Here is a 25,365-nt window from a genome sequence, read left to right as displayed (position 1 = left end):
AAATAAAAAGAAGTAGTTCTGACTGGCAAAATAAGTGGCCAGAATAGCGGTGGAATGATAGAATGAGTCTAGATTGTCTTCTCAGTAACTTTTATGATAAATAAGGAGATTAGATAAACCCTAATAGAAGAGGGGACTAGAGGACAGAACCCATATCTGTTGATTTACAAAGATTTAATGATATATTACGTATTTTAAAAGTATATATAATATGGCATATATATTTAATAGTATTCTATTTCTGGCTTAGTTTTATTTTTAAATCCATATGGATACACTAAAAAAGGTCTAGAAATATACAAAGCAAATAGTCATAGTAGTTTATCTCCAGGAAGAGAATGATTATTTTGTATTTTCTTCTTTTATTTAAAATGGATGTATGTTACATGTGGTTTTTAAAAAAAAAAAAAAAAAACCAGGCTGGGCACAGTGGCTCACACATGTAATCCCAGCACTTTGGTAGGCCAAGACTGGAGGATTGCTTGAGCCCAGGAGTTCAAGACCAACCTGGGCAACATAGCAAGACCCTGTCTCCACAAAAAATTTTTTAAAAAAATAGCTGGCTGTGGTGACACACTCCTATAGTCCCAGCTTACTTGAGAAGCTGAGACAGGAGAATTGATTTAGCCCAAGAGTTTAAGGTTGCAGTGAGTTGTGATGATGCCACTGCACTTTAGCCCAGAGGACAGAGCAAGACTCTGTCTCAAAAAAAAAAAACAGGGGGAGGGGGCAGAAAAAAATTCATATAGAATTTCCAGGGACCCTGAATAGTCAAAACAATTCTGAAAAAAAGAGTAATAAAGTAGGAGTACTCACACTTTTCAGTTTCAAAGCTTAATACAAAGCAATGATAATCAAGATGGCATAGTACTAGCATAAGGATAGACGTAGAATTGAAAGTACAGAAAGAAACCCATATTATATCTGTTATATTAAGGTAGAAAGAAAGTAGGCATTTAAGGTTTAAGGAAGTTTTTAAAACATGGAGACTAGTCTTTATTTGCTAGCATACTCTAACAAGTTTAATTTCAAAGTATGTAGAGACTATTCTTCTAATGGCAAAAGAATAATTGTTTTGACAGTGGTTCTGGAACAACTGATAGCCACATGCAAAAGAATGAAGTTGTACCCTTATCTCACACCATACACAAAAATGAACTCAAAATGGATCAGAGATCTAAAGATTAAAAATATAAAACTGTTAGAAGAAAACATAAGAGCAAATCTTTATGCCTTAGAATTTGATAAAGGATTGTTATATATGACACAACAAGCACAAGCAACAAAGAAAATGATGTATTGGACTTTAAAAATTAAAAACTAATAACTTTGGGGCTTCAAAGGATACCATTAAGAATGGGTGAAAATATTTGTGACTCATATAGTCTGGTAATAGATTTGCATCTAGAATATATGAAGAACTCTTTCAATTCAATAATAAAAAGACAACCCAATTAAAAAGTAGACAAAAGATCTGTAGAGACATATCTCCAAAGAACTTAGATGGCTAAGAAATACATGAAAAGATGGTCTACATCGGGAAAATGCAAATGAAAACCACAACGAACTACCACTTCACACCCACCAGGGCATCTATAATAAAAAAGACAGATAATAAATGTTGGCAAGGATGTGAAGAAATTAGTACCCTTATATTAATACATTGCTGGTTGAAATCTAAAGCAGTACAGGGCTTTGGAAAATAGTTTGGCAGTTCTTCAAACAATTAAACATGGAGTTACCACATGACCCAGCAATTTTACTCCCAGGTATATACCCAAGAGAAATAAAAACATGTTCACGCTGAAATTTGTATGCAAAGGTTTACAGCAGCATTATTTATGATTAGTCAACAGATGGAAACAATGCAAATGCCCATCAACAGACAAATGGGTAAACAAAATGGGCTATATCCGTACAATGGAATATTGTTTGGCCATAAAAAGGAATGAAGTACTGATATATGCTATAACATAGATGAACCTTGAAAACATTTTGCTTAAGTGAAAGTAGCCAGTCATACAAAACCCCACATACTATATGACCCCATTCATGTGAAAATCTAGAGTAGTGAAATCTATAGAAATATAAAGTAGATTAGTGTTTGTTTAGGACTGGAGTGAGGAGGGTTGGGGAGGTTAGAGCTAAAGGATGCAAGGTTTCTTTTTGAGGTGATAAAAATGTTCTAAAATTGATTGTGGTGATGACTGCATGTATCTTCAAATATGACACAGCTGTGGAATTATATACTTTAAGTAATTCAATTATATGGTATGTAAATTACATCAGTGAAAGTTGGCAGATTCCAGGGAAGGCCAAGAAGGGAGGACAACACTATTTGCCTGATAGCGGGAACTGTCACAAGAAATTTTTCCAAACTGCAGCTTACTGCACAAGTCACGCAAGGACAGCTAGCAGGACAAGGACAGCTAGCCACTTATGCAAGAACACTTGCTTTACACACTGTCTTACAAGCACAATTCAAAACTGCAAGGGCCTAACTATAACTCCAAGATTAAAAGTCTGACCTAGCAACCACTGGCACTTGCCAATCAGAATTCACCAGCTCTTGTAAAATGCTGCCAGTACCAATAAGCTTTCTTTCATAACAACTTGTGTAACAACCTCTTCTTTCCCTAATAAACCCTGACTTTTCCTTTCTTCTCCAGACATACTAGAGGCCACCCGGGTCTGTATGTATATCCCGGATTACAATCCTGCTTCTTATATATTATTCCCAAATAAAACCTTTTTACTCAGAGATTCATCATTATGTATTATCTATGTTGATATATCTTTTTTCTTGTTTTTTTCTGACAAAAATGCCATTCAGAAGACATATCTTAATAAAACTTTTTCAAAGAGAGAATTGGAAAAGAGGAGGTAGATTAAATTATTTTGAGAAGTTTTGATTTTTAAAAAAGGCATAAAGCTACTTCTTTCATTGAAGTAATAGGAAAATCACAGAGAATAGGTAAAGTTAAAAGGAGGGAAGGAATGAGAGAAGTGCGGAATTGAGGAAGTTCATGGCCAGTGCTTTTGGTCTTGGAGAAAAGCAGAGGCAAAGGTCACCTGTAGAGAATGAAGGGCTGCAAAAGTAGAATTTCAGGTTATTACCTTGAGCTTCAGGTCTCTTGATGTTAAGGGGTTTGTACAAATGTTTAATAGAAATAATTTGCTTTTTCTTTGTAATACTTGGGCAGCTTGGCAGCAGATACAGGGAGCATCTAAGATTCTCTTAGTAAGAGCTTTGAAAGGGAGGTGGATTAGAAAAATCAGGATGCTAATGGGAATAGCTTAAAATGGATGGCCATGGATAAAGGAGGACATAAGACTGGTGGGCTGATAGAGGATGCAAGTAGGAAAGGGTCACATAGCACAGATCACAATAAAGTCAAAGAACAAGTTCTTTAGAGTTAAATCTGCCATCATTATGGGTATACAAAGCCCAACATGATTTGGTCCATCTGTTTTCTCTGATGTCATCTTGTATTACTTTCCTGTTATTTACTTGCTCTGCTTTTTCGTTTTTGACAAACAGCCAGGTATGGCCCCTCTTCAGGACCTTTGCACTTGCTGTTCTTGCCTCATAGAAAGCTCTTCTCTGAAAATCTATATAACTTGCTCCCTTTTCCCCTTCAGGTCTCCTCAGTTAGCCTTCTCTTGCCTCATCCAATCTAAAATTGGTTTTTTAAAAAAGTTCAGACTTAAACATATTCTCTGTCTTCCTTGCTTTATTTTTCTCTTAGCACTTATCATTTTCATATTCCATATTTAACTTACTTTAAGATTTTTATTTATGTTTTGTGTATCTCACTTGTTAACATGTAAGCTTTAAGAAGACAAGGCATTTTTTTTAACCAAGTTGACTACCATATTTCTGCACTAGGAAATACTTGGCAAATTGTAGAGACTTAATATTTGTGGGAAGAAAACAGATATTAATAGGAGACAGTGGGGCATGTGGAAAGTTGTCTTGAAGCTTGGAGATCTTAGAGGTGGAGCAGTTCAAAACAACGATGCAAATTTGGAAGCTCCATCATAAAGGTAAAATATAGGACATTATAAATGTAGGCTTGTAATACAGGACAGGTTTTAGAAGAGTTATATGTTTTGACACTGTAGTCACCAAGAATTTTTACAGCAGATTTGGAGAATAAGAAGAGTGTTAGTACTTATAATTCAATGCCAAAATTTCTGCAGAAGAGGGGAGAGGCTTCTTAAGGTCAGTAGACAACATGAGCAAAAATAGAGAAGACATTTAAATAGATGGTACGGACTTCAGTAGAGGATTGCCTCAGACAGATTTAGATACTCAGTTCCTCTGTGCTCCCATTGTGGTCTTTGTGCCGCCTTCTATTATAGAAGTTATTATAATTAGCACTTTACCTGCCCATTTCTTCACTAGACTGAAAAGCACTCTTAATCTGTTTCTTCCCAGCACTTAACAGAGTGCCTGGTGCATAGTATTCTCAGTAAATATGTGTTGAGTGAGATACTTACTGAATGAGAAAGCATCAAGAGATAACTATGGAATTATGATGTAGGTGCCAAGAGCATTCTGACCTTTGGATCTTGTCAGTTGACCAGAGGGTGAGAAAAAGAGATAACCAGGTTTCATACACATGAAAGAGCAGGTCAGATGTTTTTAAGGTTAACTTTCAAGATGAAAGGGAATTTGTTCTTTCTTTTTTTTTTTTTTAAAGGCAATGGAAGGGCTAGTAGAGAGAATTGTAAATGGGGGAATGTGAGAAGATATTGAATTAATTACAGGAGTAAGGAAGCAGATGGAAAAATGGTTATAGCCATTTGATAGTAATTACCGAAGAAAAAATGTAAGATCCAATAGTTTGATTGCTAAATGAAAATCAAAGGTTAAGAAGGAAAGAAGTGTTTAGCAATTTAGAAGTTTTATTTTAGGAAGAATATTATAAAACAAATTAGCTTAGAAGTCCAGGGTTATCTGTGTAGGACTTTCACAAATACTTTTTGTCATTCTTGTTAGTAAAACACGAGGAGACTGGCAAAGCCTAGATCTGTACACTTCCCTTTCAGACAGTAAACTTTACAGGAGGTGGCAGCTGTGGGTGGAAAGGGCCAAGCTAATGGAGCAGGTCTCTGCAGTATGGTCCCTCTTATGCATTGCTTGATACTCGATAAAAGTAGGCTTTGCCAAGGACAGGCATAGCCCCCATTAGCGTTAATAGGATTTTACTGTGTTATTCTGTTAGGAGACTGACAATACAGTAGGTATTAGTGCACATTGCATGTATAGCTAGGATTTATGTGTAAATTAAAATATTTATGTAATCTTTAGTTATGAAATGTTTAATTTTGAACTAAATTCTTCTTTTTGTTAATGTGTAGTTACATTTTTTATGGAAGATACATTTTTTAAAAAGGTATTTACAGACTGATATAAAAACATTTAGTTTTGTATAATTTAAGTTAGTTTTTAAAACCTTTTGTTCCCACAGTCCAGAAAGGGCTTTGAAAGACTCACTGCAGCCCTATGAGGCTGCTTACCTGTCAAAATCCTTATCACGGCTCTTCGATCCTATCAACTTGGTGTTTCCCCCTGGTGGTCGAAATCCTCCTTCCTCTGATGAACTTGATGGTATCATTAAAACTATAGCAAGGTATGTATTTTTTATATAATGGCATGCGTTAAGATGACTGCTACATTTGTTAGTAATGTATAATAGCATTAAATAACATTTTAATTTATCTCAAATTATTCAAGTAATTAGGCCAGCAATTCAATTGAGTTTTGTAGTGAATGAGTACATGTAGTAAGTACTTGAGATTCCAATTAATGAAATCATTTAAATATAATCTAAAAGTAGTTTACTATAATTATTCTGTATCTTGCCAAGGATGCAAAGTAAACCTAGCTCTTTACACCATAGTGAATTCCTAATGTTACATAGGAAAGTAAATATAAAAAATAATTTTATAAATTGAGAAACTAAACCACAGAGGTTAATGTTTTTTATCCTAAACCCAGAAAGTACTTCATGGCAGAAACAGGATTATAATCTTGATTAGCGCTCTTGTGTTTGTTATTTTAAGCTCCCTAAGTGAATGTGACAGCTTTTAAGTCTAAAAAGGGAAGGTATCCTAGCAGAGGTGCCACCTGAGTGCTTGCAGATAATGTAATTATACTGTTGCCTTTAGACATTTACACTTAAAGTTATCCAGATTAATTTGCAGTTGAGATGATCTCAGTTCCTGTCATAGCTAACAAGTTGTCATAACAGTAGGTCTGTACATTTGAGGTGGACATATTAGGGCGTAAAAATAGCAGTTGGGCAATATTAGCCCAAGGTCTGACTTGTTTTAGATTATAGACTTGAAGATGGTGATTCTGAGGCAAGGAAGAATAAGACAAAAAAGCCACAGGTATATAATATGCATAAGCATATTTTCAGCCGCAAACATACCTATAAAAGGTCTCGATTGCCCAGCATCTTGGTCTTAAATCTCTTCACAATTACCTTGATGTTCCAATGTCTGGACTTGAGATGTTTTACCCTAATTGTCTGTGTTACCTGTTTAGTGTGGTAGTGATAAAAATGGTACTAGATTCAACCTGATCTCTTTGACCTTTTATGTAAATTTTAAAGAGGCGACTCTCCTTTTTCTCTATGCAATTTGACAATGCTATAATCAAATATAATCTGGAGCTTGAAGAAATATACTTATGTCAGTGTTTAATAGAGCTTAAAAGTGAACATTAATAAAACTATGTCTCAATATTATATGAAAGGCCATTTTTGTCACACATAGAGTGCCCCAGTGTTGTTTCAAATCCTTCAATTTCTTTGAAAAGGAAATCTGGTAAGTGCTAAGATTTATTCTACTACTTCAGAGATCATAATTACTTTTCTTGCTTTCTACCTGTGTATGGATTTTCATACAGTTTTTAACCTCTAGTATTCTTTCTGTGGTCTTTATAAAATACTCTTTTTGTTGGCAGTCATATCAAATGCCCCAATTATCCAAGTTAAAGTTGAAAATAAGTATGACAAAGAAATACTTAGGAATCCAAATTTTAAAAATTTCTAATTATAGTCTTGTTAGGCTTTTGATGTATTTAAAAAGCTACCCTATATAAAATAGCATGAATTGGCATAATTTCTGCAGAAACTGAATATCTTTATGTATCATGTGTAATTTGTATTTTTAGCCTATGTCCCTTCAAGGTCATCATTTCCATTCAAGAGCTGTCATTTCCTTGCAGATGTCTGTGATATGCAAAGCCTCTAATTGTACTTATCAGTATTAGCAAGAGTGCTACTTAAAAAATCTGTACACAATTTACTCTCTTAATCACAGACTGAACCCACACATGTCGTGCTTTTATTAATGAGAAACTGGTCATTAACAAAGCCATCTCAAAGCATTCTTTCCTAGTGCTGAATTTAAGGGGGGGAGAAACAATGCAACCAATTCTTGGAAGCAATCAGTGAAATCTATAAAAAGAATCACTACATTGCTTATTGGGTTTAGGTTTATATGTTGCTCTTTACTTTGTTGATGAAATATGTTGGTAATAATTACAATCTGTTTTTGTTTTCTCCAGTGAACTAAATGTAGCTGCTGTTGATGCAAACCTCACATTTGCTGTGTCAAAAAACGTGGCAAAGACCATTCAGTTATATGGTGTAAAATCAGAGCAGCTTGTAAGTGGTATCCTTTATCTGTAAACTTCAATGATTTTGTTTCAAATTACTAATTATACAATACTTAACTAACCATAAATATTGAACTACTTATTAATTTACTTCCATTTTTACTATAGTGAGAGTTTATAAGTTTCTGATGAATTTAAACCAGAAAAACAAATTCTGTCTATTAATAAAAAATGGTCCTCTTACCCATTGTTCTTGTACTTTCATAAGGCAGAAAGGTTTTATAAAGTTATTTTTAATGCATGGGCTAATTATATATTTTAAAATATATAAATATTTTAATTTATATAAATTATAAAACTATAATTATGATCAAATTTCTCCTCTCATGTGATCATTCACTCCAGATATCATTCATGTACTGTTACCTACTGTAAAATTGACTTAAACTATTAGAAAATTATTGGAGGAAGTAAAGTGCTTGAAATTATGGTATATATTTTTTAAAGTATATATTTTATAGTATATATTTTTTAAACTTCCAACCATAGGGCATGGAAGTTTAATCCTAAAATTATTCTATTTAAAATAGCTGTTTGCATGCATTTAAAATAAAAGCTACATAGCTGAATCATCTTAGTTCTATACATTAATGTTTTAAAATTAAGCACACATATTTAGCTGGTATATGTGTATGCTAATTAAAATCCAGAGAAAATGAGACTTCCCTGTATTTTTAACTGTTATTGATATTCTCATTTTAGTTATTGATATACTCATTTAAAATCTGATGTCTCCACTATCTTTAGAAAGGTAGCCAACCACATTTTTAGTTTAGCCTATCTGACTGCTCCCAATTTAAATATGGTAATAAATGGAATAATCTGTTTTTCTCTATATGCAAGTTGTTCCAGTTCTGTAATAATTTTTAGAGTAGCTTGGTGACAAACTGAGCTGAATGAATTTATGTGAAATGGTCCTTGGAGATAACTGTCCTATTGTGAGGCTTCCTACTTTCAGTTTGAATGAATGACTAGATTTTTTTTTTTTTTTTGGCTAATATAGTGCTACTTCTTTCCATTCATTTGTTCTTGTATTCTTGACAATAATTTGGAAACATCTTTTTTTAAACTTTATTTATTGAAATCTAGCCATACAAAGGCATAGAAGCTCTTTGTAGGTAATTAAATGACTAATTTTTCTCTCAAATTTTGTTTATAGATGCTTTATGATAATGTTCATTGGCTTAAAAAAACATGGTTTATTGCAATAAGTAAAGTTCAGTATTATATCTAGTAGAGTTTAGTGTAATTACTGAAAATATCAGGACAAAAATGCTTATGAGACAGTCCCCTGTGAAGACAACATTGTTAGAGCCAGGATATATCTAGAAAGTACTTTACTTTGCGGGTGGGAAGGGGCAGTGCTGGCAGTGCTAGTGGTAATATGTGATTTCAGTTAACATAATAATGGCAAAGGGCTTTGACAAAATCAAAATTTATCAACCAACATTTGATTGAATTGGTACTGCTGGTCAAATAGTCCGTAGCCCTAAATTACCTAGGCCTACCTAACCTACAACGCTCAAGGTTAACAGAAAGTCATTAAATTTTTTTATGTTTTAATTAAATTTTTTCTTTTTTTTTCCCCAAAATAATTTTATGTTTCAACTTTCACTTTAGTGTATAATGAAAGCCTAAGCAGCATTAAATAATATTACAAAAAACATCATACTCTTTATTTTTTTAATATATAATTCACTAATGACTCAAGCAACATTTTAGTGTTAATGTTTATTCCCTGACTGTTACTAAACCCCTTTCTGCTACTCCTCTGTTTTTTTAAATTTTACCCATTATATTCTTTGATCGTTACATATTCCTATTTTTTAAGAATAGTTTCACTGAAAACAGAAAAATATAGCCAAATATTAAGTCTGTAGTTGAAGAAAGACTTGAGACAGATTTTTAAGTAAAATAACTACTCTGCCTATAAGTGGAAATATTGACTTGAGATTTGGTATGAAAACTAAGTCAATAAACGGGAGATTCTTTTTAAAGATGAAAATTGAAGCCTCAAGTCCACAAGGTTGAGAAGTGACAGAAATCAGATCATTAATGGAATGTTCAAGCAGTGAGATGGAGGAGAGCTAGAATTTTAAGGATAAGCATACTTTCAGGAAGGGTCACTTGAAAATACAGCCTGAAATGAAGAATGAGCAGCTTTCCAGAATACAAAATTTATATATCCAAAGGTTAGTTTAGAAATTTTTTGGCTGCCAGAACATTTTAGTATACTTAATTATAACTTTAATTCAAAACAAGAGAAAGGGTTATAAAAGGATTTTTCAAGTTGAATTTAATGATGTAGGGTGCAGTAGAGTAGAACATATAAATTATTAATATATATATAGATTACATCTCTATGCATATAATAATCTGAAATTATTTTTATCATTATACATGTTTTTTTCCCTAAGGCTTTTCTATTATTAATCACCAAAGGTATATGTCATACAAACCTAAATCTCTATAAAAACAAATCCTTAAATCCTTTTTTTCTGAATCTGAAGTAGTACCGGAAAATTCATTTTTTTGAGGGTCAGTTATGGCCACAAAAATCCATTATTAAGCATTTAGTGTGAATCAGGGATTATGCCAAGTCATTTATACATATTATCTCATTTATTTCACAACAATCCTATGAAATGGAAGTTTTACTGTCTGCCACTACAAAATGCAGAAATTGCAGCTGAGAAAGGTTAATAGCATAACCAATATAGACTCTTAAAAGGAGAATGCCAGTGAGCAGGTGTTGCAACTATCATTCAAACCCAGACCAGACTCTAGACCAAGCTTTAAAATTCTATTTCTGACCTGTATCTTGTATACAAACATAACATCTTTTTTTTTGTTTATGAGATTGTGCTATACATACTGTTTTGTGATTTGCTTATTCACTTTACTCTTTACTATATGACATAAAGATCTATACTATTTTAACACATGCATAATGTATTTTATGTGTATCATAGTTTATTTAATTTCTAGACTCTTAAGGTGTAGATGATTTAGTAGTTTAATTTCAAGATAGCAGGGATTTAGCACTGTGGCCTCTAATATATATTTAATTTAGTGGTGTCATGTGAATATCAGTTTCCTAGGTGCTCTCATAAAAATGAGATCAGTGTTTTCTAGATTTTCTTCATTTAAAAATTCTTATTCATTTGTCTTGACAGCAATTGTGAAGTTGTAATTAATTTACTAAGTAGACTTTTGTGTTGGAAATACACACCTATAGGTATAAATTAATATGTCATAATATTTTGTGATTGAACTGAACAAATTATTTAATGGGAGTGTATTGGTGATGTGTTTGTATAGTCTGAAATGTGACCTTTAGAAGAAAATGTAATTAGACCTTAACAATGGAAAGTTTGAATCAATGTTTTCTTGTCCTCTGTGTGTTAAAAGGAAATTAAAATATCAATATGTAAGGGAGCAGTGTGGCACCTTTATAATTCATAGTGTTGTAAATTTTTGTGATGTCAAAATTATAGCAAATATACTAACAATTCCTTTAAAAGGTAAAGGACATTTTCCAACAATAAATATTATCTGATGGTTTCAGGGAATGGCATCTAGAATCTTAGTGTAAATGTCAAATGTTATGAACTGTGAGAAAGTAGATTGGCATTTAATTAGATTGCAGCCATTTGCCATAATAATAGGAGTGACATTTAAGGGGAGGTTTCAACTTCAATGCACGTTAGTAGCCATGTATAAGGTCAATAGTTCTAGACACTAGAGTTTTATTTTAAGGCTTTGTAAATATACACTTTATTCTTTGTGTAATTTCATAAGTAAGTTGGAGACTTGACATTCCTATAATGGAAGAAAACCTACATGTGTGATTGATATTTAAATGATAATATAGAGACACATGAGTTTAATTTTTTAGTTTTAAAAGAATTATTTAATGGGGATTTTAATGTCATCTACATGTACTACCACTCCATGTAGTATTATATGGTAATAACTTAATGTTGTTAACATTCAAATATATAAAAGATCAAAGGAAATAAGAAGTCACTTGGAAGAGTTTTTATATTATGTGCAAACAGAGGAAACGTATCACTAGGGTCTCTTGGACCAAATGCACTTTAGCTATAATACGAACACACCAGTACCTTTGAGTTACCTACCATCTTGATCTTTAGACAGCCTTCCACTCTTTCCTACCTCTCTTCTTACACTGTACTATTTTACAGTCACTTCATCCTTTCTTTAAGATAGCCTTTTTACTTGCTTCCCAGACTTGTACGAGCTTGATTTTCTGGAGGCTGTGCTAGGTCAGTAGTCCTGTACTACTGTCTGGCTTGTCTGAGAGTCAGAAGGCTGTACTGAAGACAGCAATGACAAATGATGGTTATTCTCCTTAGGGAATATTTTCAGTAGAAAGTAAAAAATTCAGAGTTGTCAATAAAGTAGGTCAAAGCCTATATCAGTTATCTGTTGCCTTAAGAATGCTGTGTAACAGACAACTACAAACCCTGAGTGACATACGATAAGCATTTACTGCTCATGCTTCTCAGGTCACCTGGGGTGCTAGCCAGGTGGCTTTGCTGAACTTGGCTGTGTTTGCTTGCAAGACTGGCTAGCTGCTGATCTGGGCTGGCCTTAAGCATAATTAAAATTCTCCTCTGTTCTGCATGTCTCTAATCCTGCAGCAGGCTGTCCTGGGCTTGATCTCATGGTAAAGGCAGATGCACAGGATGGAAAGTGTCCCCATAAGTTTGGCTTATCAAAACAGCCCATCCACAGTACAAAGTTATATACCAAAGAATATAGATGCAAAGAGGGGTAAAGTATTGGGACTAATTATGCCATCTATTACAAAGCCAAATTGAGAACATGGCAACAACAAAAAAGGAGAATTCGTGAGCTTTTCTTTCTTTTTCTCATTTTTTTTAAGCTGTAGGGGTCTTGCTGTGTTGACCAGGCTGGAGTAAAGTGGCTATGCACACTAGTCACAGGTGTAATTATAGGATACTATAGCACCCAACTCCTGGGCTCGAGCATCTTCCTGCCTCAGCCTCTCCAGTAGCTGGGACTACAGGCATGTGCGTAGGAGACTTCTCTTTTTATTCCCAAAGGTGTAATCTCCCTACTTGAATCCTAACAGTGTGTATTTGTTAAATTTTTATGCCATTTGACATCAGCTTCACAGCCAAAGAAGAGGGAAATTCATTGCTATGGTAATTTACTTAATCTTAATCAATGTTAATATTACTATAAAAATCATAAGCCTTGTTATGCATGATTTCATTTAAATCAAGCCCATTCTCTAATCTTTAGTGTCCTAAACCTATTTTTATTAGCACAGGCATATAATATTCAAATAAATATTTTCACTTCTTTGTTTTTTCCTTATCCTCATTAAAAAATATATTTTATTAATTTTTTCCTTTATTATGGCATGTGGAGTTGCTTTAGTCTCTGAGCAGATGGTATCCTCCACACCCACCCCAGGAAATACAAGTATTAGTTAGAGGCTTGAAAAGAAATTGGGCAATTGGATCTCACCCCGTAGTTTTTTACCACTGTGTTAGCACTTCAGTACCATTGAGAAGATTGTTTAAATATGTTATTCATTTTTTCTAGGTGTTCTCATTGAGAGGATTAGTCTGAACTAACTAAAAATTCCAATTTTTTACTGGAATGAAAGTCCTAATACTATAGAGCTTTTATATTTTTTCAAGCATATTAGTGATCAAGTAGAGCTTTTAATCCTGGTCTGTTCCAAGGTATGGAATGTAATTTAATTCCCTCAGGTATGCTTCAAAATATGATATTTGAAAATATATTTCTGGGAAAAAAAGTTGTCAGCATTTAGTCAAAGTCAGGCTGTGGTTCACTCAGAGCACCTCCTCCTTAGCATACACAGACATACAAACGCAACAGTAAAGATATAACCATACTCATAAATAAGATCTAAAGAAAAGCAACATTGACAGGGCTGCTATAGGTATCAACCTGGTATTACATGAGGTGAGATCTCCTTGCAAATGGAACTAAGGCCAAAACATGCTCAGGAATTGGAGCTGCAGTATCCCAGTGTGACACTAGCCATCTTAGGTATGGTTCCAATTGGAGAGCCATGGTAGTAATGGTGGGGAGAGAGACACGATTAAAGGGGCCACTACACCCACCCCCCCTCCAGGGACAAACTGAAAGAAAGGAAGAAAACAGACAAACGTGTCCTTTTATTAATAAAAATTAGGATACAAACTAAAATTCAGTGCATTCGGGCATAAAAGAGCTTATTTGCATCTTAGAAGCTATTGATTGTTTTGGTTATCCTTTACTACATAAGACATGTAGCACACTTTTGGGCAGCTAACTTTTATTTAACTCCCTAGTTTGAGGCTGTGCCAGTTTAGAGTATTTTCTGAGACATATCTAAAAACAAACATGGTGACATACGGAAAGTGTCTCTCTTCTGTCATGGGAATCAATACTCTTTGTCTTTCTTCTTCTCTTAGACAGTATTTTTAGCATTTTTCTGTATGTTAGGGTAGAAATTGCTAATGTAACAACGTCAATGTGTTTCAGGAGATCTGTGAACCCCAAGAAATCATAAAATGTTATCGTATGTGAATTTTTTCTGGGAAAATGCTCCAACAGATTTCAAAGATGTCTGTGAGCCCTCCTCCCAAAATAACTAAAAGATATCTGGAAAATCCCCCAAATATTGGGAAGTTAAATGGCAAACATTTAAATGGCCTATGAGACAAAGAGGGAAATTTTTAAAAAATATTTTGAAATAAAAATGAAAATACAACATACTAGCATTTGTAGGATACAGCTAACACAGGGAAGTTCAGATCATTAAATGTTTTTATTGGAGCAAAAAAGAAAGGTCTCTAATTTAAGGATCTAATCTTCTATCTCAAGAAACTAAAGAGAAACAAAAAAGAACAAATTAAACCAATAACAGGTAGAAAGAAGGAAATGATAAAGATGAGAGCAGATATGGAGGAGGCTGAGGTGGGAGGATAGCTTGAGCCCTGGAGTTCAAGGTTGCAGTGAGCTATGATGGTGCCATTGCATTCCAGCCTGGGTGACAGAGCAAGGCCCTGTCTCAAAAAAAAAAAAAAAAAAACAAAAAAACAAAAAAAGCTACACTTAAGGTAGTGAAGTATTATCACAAGATCGGAAGAACAAGCTCCACATGTACTCGCCATCAAATTGGCACTAACTGATCAACACTATGGTGCTCACAGGGTGGTAATATTCTCCAGGAATTAGGGGGTTGGTGGCGGGGGCGGGGTGGGGGGCTAAACTCAAAACTAATGGACGCGGTGAGCATTGTAGAGGGGAAGGGCATGTCTCTAATCCTTGCTTGGGTGAGGCAAAGACATAAAATGTAACCAAAATGTTTGTACCCTCATAATACCCTGAAATAAAAATAAATAAAAAAGATAGTAAAGTATTAGCGCAAATGTAGACAAACAAAATGTTGAAAAAGAAACCGTCCTATACGTATACAGTCACCTGGTGTGTGACAGGATAGCACTGGAGAGCAGTGGGGAAAGGATAGCTGGTGAATCTCTTAGTTTTAAACTAATCTTAGAATAAGAAACTGAAAAAGGACACAGGTCCAGTACTGGAAATACCTTTTTTCTTCCTTAGTTTCACCAAACAGCCACCTTTCCCCAGTTTAAATATCCAAGAACTTCCTAAAATAACTTTACCAAAACTAAATATACTATATTATATGTTTTAGAAGTTTGGAGAAAATGAATAAAGGTGTGTAAGAGACATCTTTCTTATCTTGGATCTAGATTTCTTATTTTCATTTTTGTTAATTCCAAACATATGTGAGCACTAGCTTTGCTAAAAATCCACCTTAGTTGGGAAATTGAATTTCTAACCGTAATCATTCTAATAACCTTCAAAGATTAACAACAATGACAAGGAAGATCGAGCTCTGGGGAATTCAGCTCCCCTTACTTTCTCTCTCATACATCCACGCAAAATGCATCTTCAAGAAAATATTGATAATTTGGGAGCTTGGTTACAAATTATTGAGAAAAATACTTTGTAGTCTTGTAAAGATTTGTATGGACTGATTTGGAAAAGTCTGTTTAAGATATATTATTAGGCTAGAAAAAGAACTTAAAATAGTACATTTAGTAGTCCTACCTGTAAATAAAATGCTGTTTTATGCTTAAGATCTTTTGTTTTGTTTTGTTTTGTTTTGTTTTCCTAGAAGGCCACACAAGAAGCTGTTAGTTTATGACTGTAGAGAATAGGACTAAGAATGTGGAGGGACAACTTTTGTTTTTAATGTTATGCCTTTCACTTCTGTTTGAATTTTTGCCATATGCAAGTTTTTAGAAGAAGTAATTTAATTAGCTCCCCAAGGGACTGATCACACTGAATGGGACTGAAAAGAGGCAGGTACAAGTCGCTTAAAAGTCAGCAGAAGTCTGGCAGCTGTTGAAGCAATTTGTGTTGTGACTTTGATTATGCTACCATAAAGTGGCATCTTCAACTCCAGATCTTCCAGTTCTAAGGACTGTGCTTCTTCAGTGGGAACAAATATACCAATGTCTGCAGGTTATTTTGAGATGCATCAAAAATACAAAATGGATAGAGGAATAGATAGGTGATATAAAGCAAGTATTATAAACTGTGAATTGTGGAGTCTAGCTTATCAATATATGGGTATTCATGGTACAATTTTTTTAAACCCTTTTATAGAATGGAAAATTCACAATAAAAATATTAGAAAAAACAAATTAGTTATTATTTTTAGTGTTTAAGAAAATATATGTGAGAAATTTTTTTTAACTTTTCAAGAAGAAAACCGTAGTGGTAGCAAGGTCTGTGAAACATTGCCTGTGGATCTCTTTAAAATTGTCTTTCCAAGTTGCCTCTGAATGTGGCCCCACCTAAAGCCAGGGATAGTTTGTATTTCAACATCCTTTCCATCCTTATGAATCCCTGATTCCTGTTTAATTTATTGACATTTACAAAGCACTGGGACTTGAAAACTTTTAAATAAAAAACATAGTGTACTAACTTTGTTTGATTTTTGACAGGGGTCCTAGACTGGTATATCAAGGGAATGCTAGAGATATTATATCTAGATTTTAACAAAACAACTGGCAATATTTCATAGTAACCTTGTGGACATGATAGAATTATGTGAACTGGACAGTAATATAATTAAGTGTATTTGCCAAGTGATTTACTGAATGTATACAATAGTCCTGACTAATGCTTGATTTTCATCTTGGAGAAAAAGTATGTCTTCAGCTTTGTCTTATGCAATGTTTTCATCAGTGAGCTCGATGAAAATATAGATGTTATCCTTAAACCATGTGCAGATGGCACAAATCTGGATGGGGTATAGAATATATTCATTGATAGAATAAGTTTCCAAAATAGTATCATTGAAAGGAAAGACAGGCTGAATTAAAAAGAACAAAAAAAAGATAACCTATATGAAACAGTATAAATTCTTATATTTAGTATCAGAAAAATGAACTATGTAAATTCAAACAGGATAAATATTGCAGTCGATTTAAAATCAGTGTGGGTTTTTGGTTGACTCTAGACCTAATTTGAAACAGTAATGTTTGTCACCAAAAGTATTATACTAAGATGGCCATAGGCTTCAGTATAAAAGCATAGGGTCTGGAATATGGGATTTGCTGATAAATTAGATATGGAGTGTGAAAAGGAGAGTGAAGGATGACTCCAGTGTTACTGCCTGAGATTTTAAGAGTAGGGGGTATCATTTACTGAGAGAACAGGATGGAACTGGAGGCCATCATCTTAAGTGAAATAATTCAGAAACAAAGTCAAATACGACATGTTCTCACTTATAAGTGGGAGTTAAATAATGAGCACACATGGACATAGTGGAATAATAAACCTTGGATACTCGGAAGGGTGGGAGGGTGGCAGGGAGGTGTGGGATGAGAAACTACCTAATGAGTACTGCATATGCCAATCAGGTGATGGTTACACAGAAAGCCCAGACTTTACACAACACACGTGTGTAACAAATCTGCACATGTACCCTACAAATCTATACAAATAATCTAAAAATATATATACTGATTAAATCTTACCAAAAAAAAGAGGATAGCTGGAGGATGGAGGAAGATGAGAACCAGGAGTTTGGCTTTGGGCATATTAAGTTTGAAGTACCAAGTAGAAGTGTTGAATAAACACTGGGATACCTACATCTGGAGTTCAGGGGAGACATAAGGACTGAGAATCTTCAGTATACTTCAGTGTGGTTCTCAAACCAGGGTTGATTTTTTTGTCCCCTACCCCAACCCTCATGACATTTTCCAATGTCTGCAGACATTTTTGATTGTCAGTTGTGTGTATGTGGTTTGGTGGGGGGTTGCTGCTGGCATCTAGTGGATGGAGGCCACGAATTCTGGTAAACATCCTACAATGCATAGGGCAGCCCTTCACAACAAAGAATTATCTGGTTCAGAATGTCAGTGGCACTGACTTAGGTATATTTAAAACAATCCTCTTAGGAGAAGGTGTAGATAGAGAAAACAAGAGATTGGGGCAGTGTGGAGGAACCAGTAAAGAGAAATAAACCTGAGAAGGAACAACCCAGTGAGGTAGGGGGAGAGCTGAAAGAATGGTGTTCTGGAAGCCAAGTGAAAAAGCGTTAAGAGGAGAAGGAAGTGTTCAACTATGTCAAGCTGCCAGTAGTTACAGGATACAGACCATTTGATTTGTCAGTGCAAAAGTCTTTGGTGACTTTGACAAGAGTGGTTTTGTTAGATGGAGATGGTAGCCTAAATGGTGTGGTTTTAAGAGAGAATGGGAAGAAAGGCAATGGAAACAAGCTTAAACCACTTTGGAGTTTTGCTAGAAAGAAGAGCAGCTAAAATGCTGATGGGAATTATGCCGTGGAGAGGGAAAAATTGATGATACAGCAGAGAGAGGGTACAATTTTAGTAACGATAATCTTGATAAGGGATGGGATCTAGTGCACTTGAGGAGTGATTGGCTACAGACAGGAGCATTTCTAATCAGACACTCTAGGGGTACAGATGCAGGCAGCATTGTAATATAGAAATGTTCTGATTGCTCCTGTTTTTTCAGGGATTTATCCCTAAAAGTTATCAGCTCAGAATAAGGAGGAGGGAAGGAGGTTTTGGAGATGAGAGAAATGAAGAAAAAGTGAGGAACAGACAGACCCCTAGGAGATTAGGGGAGCATATGGGATATTTAACAGGATTGACAGGCAACGCCAAGAACCCACCTTAGTTTAGTGGTTATAAATATAAAGTCTGACTAGTGAGAAGCTTGTTCAACTTCTCACCTGCAGGTATGAACTTGGGTTCAACCAATACTAGAGTTTTACTAAGTGATCATGAACACATGTATCCTTAACTCTTTGCTCTCCTCTCTCTCTGAAAACCAATAAACTCTCCAGGCCTCAATTTAAACCCAGTACCTGCACAGATACATTGGATCCCATTCCCTTCCAAGGAAATTGGTTATGATTAATCATGGAATCTAAACCAGGAAGGAGGGAAGCAAAGAAATGAAAGTCAGGGACAGCTGTGAGATAGAATGAAAAGGTGGTAGAGTTGGGAGGTCTCAAGGGATCAAGGAATTATTGGAATTAGAATCAAAGGAAAACATAAGAAGCATGAGTTCTGAGGGTAGGGTGCTTGAAACTCGGATTCTAGAGGGAATTCAGTCATTGTAATGGCAAGGCACGAGGTACGACCATGGAATAGGTGAGTTAGAATGAAAAATAAGATCACTGAAGGAAAAGAGGACAAGGAACTGAGAGTCCAGGGTATTGGAAGGATTATCAATTGAATATTGAATTAAGAATTATGGCCGGTTGCAGTGGCTCACACCTGTAATCCTAGCACTCTGGGAGGTCGAGGCAAGAGAATCGCTTGAACTCAGGAGTTCGAGACCACCCTAAGCAGGAGCAAGACCTCATCTCTACTGGAAAAAAAAAAACACAATAGAAAAATTAGAGGGATATCATGGTGTGTGCCTGTAGTCCCAGCTACTCGGGAGGCGGAGGCAGGAGGATTGCTTGAGCCCAGGAGTATGAGGTTGCAGTGAGCTATGATGATGCCACTGCACTCTAGTCCAGGTGACAAAGCAAGATTCTTGTCTCAAAAAAAAAAAAAAAAGTTATTACAGTAGTAAGTAGCAATGAGCATACCTAGTGCCCAGACGTTGGTCTCTAATACTACTTCTCACTAAAAGGAACCAGAATTCCTTGGAGACATGGCTAATTCCAGATAAAAATATCAATGTCCCAATGTAAATTTATGAAGTTGATAACAGAACTGTGGTTTTGTAAGAGAATATTTTTATTTTTAGTACACACATTGAAATATTTAAGGATAAAGGGCCATAATGTATGTATGATTCAGAAAACAAATTATGCACGTGTGTGTGTTTGTGTGTGTGTGTGTGTGTGTGTGTGAGAGAGAGACAGGGAGAGAATACAAATAATAAAGCAAATAAGATAAAATGTTAATAGGTAAATCTAGAAAAAGGGCATATGATGTTCTTTGTACTATTTTTATTTTTGTTACTTTCTGTAAGTTTGCGGTTATAGTTTTGGGTTTTGGGGGCGATTTTCTGTTTTTTAAGAGACAGGGTCTCACTATTTTGCCTAGGCTGGACTCAAACTCCTGGCCCCCAGCAATCCTCCCGCCTCAGCTTCCCAAAGTCCTAGGATCTCAGGCATGAGCCACCGTGCCTGACCATAGACTGTAACTTTTAAATGCCCATTATAGTCAGATATATATTTAACATTTGATCCTGGAGTCTGCCATTTGCACTAATGCCACTGATTGTTGCCACTTTAATCTCCAAAGTGCCTTATTCAGGAGCCTTTTCCCACCCTCACTTTAGCACAGAGCCCATCATTTGCTTTCTCATAGGAGCTCAGAGCTTCTGTTAGTATTAGTTTACCACATTATAGATTAAATTGGATTTTATGGGCTCTTCTGATCATCTAACCATTATTTTTTTTTAACATAGTGTCACAGGAAAATATGTTGTTTTTCATACCACTGACTTGAATGACCATTTTAGAACACAGCTTGATTGAAGTTTGTGGTGATCTATGTCCATGAAGAAAGTCAAAATAAATGGGAGGCCGGGTGTGGTGACTCATGCCTTTAATCCCAGCACTTTGGAAGGCTGAGGTGGGGGAATTGCTTAAGCCCAGAAGTTCAAGACCAGCCTAGGCAACATAGTGTGACCCTGTCTCTAAACAAAAAAAAAAAAAATGTTTAAAAAGCCAGTTGAGGCCGGGCGCGGTGGCTCACGCCTGTAATCCTAGCACTCTGGGAGGCCGAGGCGGGTGGATCGCTCGAGGTCAGGAGTTCGAGACCAGCCTGAGCAAGAGTGAGACCCCGTCTCTACTAAAAATAGAAAGAAATTATATGGACAACTAAAATATATATATACAAAAAATTAGCCGGGCATGGTGGCGCATGCCTGTAGTCCCAGCTACTCGGGAGGCTGAGGCAGTAGGATCGCTTAAGCCCAGGAGTTTGAGGTTGCTGTGAGCTAGACTGACGCCACGGCACTCACTCTAGCCCGGGCAACAGAGTGAGACTCTGTCTCAAAAAAAAAAAAAAAGCCAGTTGAGTCAGTTGTAGTGGTATGCTCCTGTAGTCCCAGGTATTCAGGAGGCTAAGGCGGAAGGATCTCTTGAGCCCAGGAGTTCAAGATTGCAGTGAGCTGTGATCGCACCACTGCATTCCAGACTGGGTGACAGAGCAAGACCCTTTCTCTAAAAATAGATAGATAGATAGATGGATAGATAGGTAGGTAGATAGATAAAGTTGTTTAACCTCGAGTCCAAAAGTCTTATGTTGACTTAATAACCACCATCATGCGTTGCCACTTTAGCAAAGGATTATTTCTTTCAGTTGTAATTTTTAATGCTTTTCTATTCTGTTACAAGTAAGAATTGAAAATGTGGAAATTGAATTTAATTTTGAAAATTTATGTATGTATTAAAGGAAAGTAGAAAAAAGTAGTATTCTTTTCTCATATTTCATTTGGCTCACTTTAAAAATGGAAGGATGCTCTTATTTTTGACGCTCCTAATAGACCAATTTTTCTTAATGTTTGAGATAAGAATCCACATTCATAGAATGAGTCTTGTGTCAGGTGTGAATCAGCCTAGTTGTGCTAACTCAGACTGGGGGACTGGGAGGTTTCATGATGACTCAGTGGGCAATTAAATGCTTAGGAATTCATGGTTTATTGGGAGGCTTTCACACACCAACAATCATGCCAATACATTCAGCACACACAGGTGGTAGGTAATAGGGGGTAAGGGGAAGGAACCACAGTGGGTAGCTGGGAAGACCAGCTCACTGACTCATGGATTGGTGGGTCCAGTTTTCCTCAGAACACTGGCCAACAGGGGTTGCTGCTCTTTTCTCAGGAGGGCTTCCAGAAACCTCAGCCTATGGAAAACAGGCCTCAGGGTTCTCAGGGACAGAGTTTCTGCAGGTGTCTTGGCCATGATCAGTTTCTTTGTAGTTTTTATGGCCCGCCATAACCAGGAGTGTCCATAGCCGTTATCTTAGATGCCTTTTGGCTTCATTTTCTTGTTAGGTCTCAGAGGCGCCTGGCCACAGCAGGTGTCATATTATCACCTCTATCATATATGTGCTTAATCATTCTGAGGGTGAGCAATTTTACTGGTGGCTGAGTCACTTGTCATAAGTGACTCCATTTTGAGACATTTAGGATCACAAAACACTATTATATATCTGAGTTACATCATGTTTTCTATGTCCTGATCACATTTAATTGACCTTTAAATAATAATTGTTATGGAGAATTGGATTAAAATCTGATCAGTATGAGAATGGTTGATATGTATATATTTTTCCTTAAATCTGAACTGTGACGGTTACAGATTAGTGCAATAAAGCATTCCATGTCCTTTTCCCTAAAATGTGTTCATTTAGGAGTAAATTAAAGGTCAGGAATAGAAAGTTTTTAATAATACTTCTACTGATCATCTATACACAGTATAATTTGGGGCAACTTTTTTTTTTTTTTATCTATCAAGAACAAGAGTAATACCCTCTTTACAACACCCGTTTCATTGGAGTATTAGGATGGCTGTCAAATATACATAGAATTCAGATTTATTTTTATTTCTTTCTCCTTCCCTTTCCTCCCCTCTCTCCTTCTTTTCTTCCTTATTTCGAGGTCTTATTAATATTTCTGAGTTTTTGAATAGGAAGAAACCTGATGGGCAGTTGCCAGAGAGTATTCCTTAGGATTACTATGCCAATGTGTAACAATAACACACACTGGGCATTTGGGTCACACCTGCCTCAGGGGTCCATAAGCTATGAAGTATTAACAGAGATCTTCTTCCTATGTAAAATGAATAGGGCTTCCACATCCATGCTGTTATCTCTACAGAGAGTCTTGGCTATGGCTGAAGTCCAAAGCTATAACTTAACCTGAATATTTCCAGTTAACATTCTCTTTGTCAGAGGGGACTAAATTTTTCCCCACTTATATATATATGAATTATAATTTTAATTTTTTTGGCGTTGAATTCTTACAGCTTTCCACACAAGGAGATGCAAGTCAGGTGATTGGGCCTCTTACTGAAGGACAGAGAAGAAATGTGGCAGTAGTGAATTCACTGTACAAGTTGCACCAGTCAGTAACAAAGGTAACTTTTAGTTTTATTTTAATTAAGGTTTTTTTTTATTTTAGATTCTTCTTGCCTCAAATTTAGATAATTCACAAATTCCTGTTTAGTTTTTTAGAAAAGAATACAATGAAAATGTGATGATTGTGAAATAAGCTAAAGAGTTAAATCTTTTTAAACAGTCTTTGATCCTGGCTTTTATTATTTGTGTGACTTAAAATACATGAAATGTAGATCCTCAACTTAATCAAGTTTATTGAGCAAATTATTTGAGGGTAAATCATACATGTTTCATGCTTATTAAAAAGCATAATTTGAGATAGTGTGGGCAGTAGTAAATTATAGCAAAGCTAGTGACAAACTAAGAACCCTTAAGCCCACCAGCATGTCAAAAAGGTTCTATCTTTGCATAAAAAAGGCAGGGAGGAGCTGTATTAAGAACTGAATTTTTATGATATAACCTCTGACAACGACGAGTGATTGCAAGTAGACAATATGTATTTTTTTCTCTTTGCTATTAATATTTTTTTCCCTAAAGTGTTTAAAAGAAATGGCTGAACCTTAACTTGTTTGCCTCCATATATTACATATAAGGTAAACTGTATTCTTAATTACTAGGAAAGCAACGCTTTGAATTCCATCAATGACTTTTGAGTAGCTTGTTTAATAATTCTCTCTATATCATTTTCAAAATATTTAGTAAGCAGGAAGATAAAAATTTAAAAGACCTGAAAGAAGCCAAGGATTAGATGATGATCTTCAAAACTCAACCTCTAATATGAGCTTTGATATATTAAATTATATTTTTGGATAATTATAAATGACTATTCATTTATTTAAAAGTTTTAAACAATTCCTATTATCAATTAGGGGTTTCAAAAATTTGTATTTCACAAACTAAACAAAATGTTATTTTAAAGAATTCTTAACAGATGAATCTCGGAAAGGTAAAATTATCAAAAACACTAAATGGTGTATTTCCCATTTCCTTTAATCATAGTTCTAAAGCATCACAAGCATTGAAAGGTTATATTCTATTTAGCCCAATTTAAATGTCTTTATTGATATTTTCAAAATTTTTGTGATGTTTGTATTGATTTGTAAAAGTGGAAATGCTGACATTTGTATTTTACAGATGTTGAAAATTAGAGTCAGCCCAAGGAAAAGTGAATTTTTTTAAAAGAATTGAGTAAATGTGGTTTTATACTAACCTTTTCAAGTTAAAACTTTATAATTGCAACCTGTGTAAAATGAATAAAGGAAACCTAGCTTTCAGTATTCTTAACATTATTTGAAGTATGTATTTGCTTTATTACATGAAAGTATTTTCCAACCTATCTTAATAAGTACTAATGAGTTTTTAAATCATGTATAAGACGTTACTATAACGATAGTAGTTTACATATGGCTTGTGAAAACAGCTTTATCATATTATGATCAAAATTAGTATTTACAAAAATAAACTTAAGCAAAACTCTAACTGGATCAAAACCTTGTTCTAGGTAGTTTCCAGTCAGAGCTCGTTCCCACCGGCAGCTGAGCAGACTATAATTTCAGCCCTAAAGGTAAAAGAATTCAATTTAACCTTTGACCCTATAGATCAAAGTGGTTTCAGAATTATTTGTTTGGCTGAGTGGTAGATGTCATGTTTTAAAAATGATTCAGAGGCCGGGCGCGGTGGCTCATGCCTGTAATGCTAGCACTCTGGGAGGCCGAGGCGGGTGGATCGCTCAAGGTCAGGAGTTCGAGACCAGACTGAACAAGAGCAAGACCCCGTCTCTACTAAAAAATAGAAAGAAATTATCTGGCTAACTAAAATATATATAGAAAAAAATTAACCGGGCATGGTGGTGCATGCCTGTAGTCCCAGCTACTCGGAAGGCTGAGGCAGGAGGATCGCTTAAGCCCAGGAGTTGGAGGTTGCTGTGAGCTAGGCTGATGCCATGGCACTCACTCTAGCCCGGACAACAAAGCGAGACTCTGTCTCAAAAAAAAAAAAAAA

The 25,365-nt window shown here is 35.3% G+C and overlaps 1 protein-coding gene across 8 annotated transcripts in view; it reads left to right on the top strand.

Annotated features, from left to right (window-relative positions):
* The window catches only part of COG5 (component of oligomeric golgi complex 5), a 276,711-nt gene that overhangs the window by 210,663 nt on the left and 40,683 nt on the right, over positions 1-25,365 (top strand). For 5 of the 8 annotated variants that reach the window (XM_069461711.1, XM_069461709.1, XM_069461708.1 and 2 more), the window contains 4 exons: positions 5,478-5,639; positions 7,586-7,685; positions 23,274-23,384; positions 24,866-24,928. In XM_069461711.1, the coding sequence (XP_069317812.1) occupies positions 5,478-5,639; positions 7,586-7,685; positions 23,274-23,384; positions 24,866-24,928 (436 nt within the window). The remainder of the gene's footprint in view (positions 1-5,477; positions 5,640-7,585; positions 7,686-23,273; positions 23,385-24,865; positions 24,929-25,365) is intronic. The other 3 variants (XM_069461710.1, XM_069461705.1, XM_069461706.1) reach the window with 3 other exon arrangements.

This window comes from Eulemur rufifrons, chromosome 29 (genome assembly GCF_041146395.1).
Source record: "Eulemur rufifrons isolate Redbay chromosome 29, OSU_ERuf_1, whole genome shotgun sequence".
Classification (NCBI taxonomy): Eukaryota; Metazoa; Chordata; class Mammalia; order Primates; family Lemuridae; genus Eulemur; species Eulemur rufifrons.
Note: the sequence above shows the minus strand (reverse complement) of the source record. Positions and strands in the feature narration are given on the sequence as shown.